This window comes from Penaeus monodon, chromosome 28 (genome assembly GCF_015228065.2).
Source record: "Penaeus monodon isolate SGIC_2016 chromosome 28, NSTDA_Pmon_1, whole genome shotgun sequence".
Lineage (NCBI taxonomy): Eukaryota > Metazoa > Arthropoda > Malacostraca > Decapoda > Penaeidae > Penaeus > Penaeus monodon.
In genome coordinates, this window is record NC_051413.1 from 4,844,350 (window position 1) to 4,845,014 (window position 665).

Genomic DNA, 665 nt, shown 5'->3' on the forward strand with positions numbered 1-665 from the left:
GCTCGTTCTCGCTCTATCCGCTTATCCGCCTTGACTGTTAAACCAAGGTATTATTACAATCATGATCATGGCAATACCTAAAATTGTGTGAAAGTCCTTACCAAGTCTAAATAATCATTACATTCTCACTACTGTTGTGTATCTGATTCTTGATCTCAACAATAAACTTGTCTTTTATCAACCATTAAACAACAAAATATTTGCAAGAGATACAAATACTATGCTGAAAGAAAATATGTAACTCTTTTCCAACACAAAGAAGTTACCTGTTGCAGTCTCTCAAGTCAAATTCTGTTCTCTCTCAAACCTGTATTTCTTCACATCAACTTCATAATGAGGTATATGTGTCACAGTATTCATATTTTTCACATCAAAACTTTCTATTGATATATAAAGTAATAACAATAATTTTCAAAAGAAAACTAAAACCTAAATGAATTCAAGTTTATAAACCATACATGCTTTGTGAGCTTTCCATTATAAGTCAAATGACCAGTAAAAAGCATATGGCACTGGAACTGTGTACTCACACTGCTTCTTTAAGAGAGCTTGCATTTTCTTTTTCAGTCTCTCTTGTGGTGTCAATTTGGCCCCCACCTGAAAAAAAAATTAACTTAGAATTGAGAAACAAGTGGTAATTTATAATACAAATTTGTGAAAAGCAC

The 665-nt window shown here is 32.2% G+C and overlaps 1 protein-coding gene across 1 annotated transcript in view; it reads right to left on the bottom strand.

Annotated features, from left to right (window-relative positions):
• The window catches only part of LOC119591021 (CLK4-associating serine/arginine rich protein-like), a gene marked incomplete in the record, with an annotated part of 19,061 nt that overhangs the window by 7,653 nt on the left and 10,743 nt on the right, over nt 1-665 (bottom strand). The window contains 2 exon segments of the mRNA XM_037939750.1: nt 1-34; nt 531-597. Of these exon segments, the coding sequence (XP_037795678.1) occupies nt 1-34; nt 531-597 (101 nt within the window).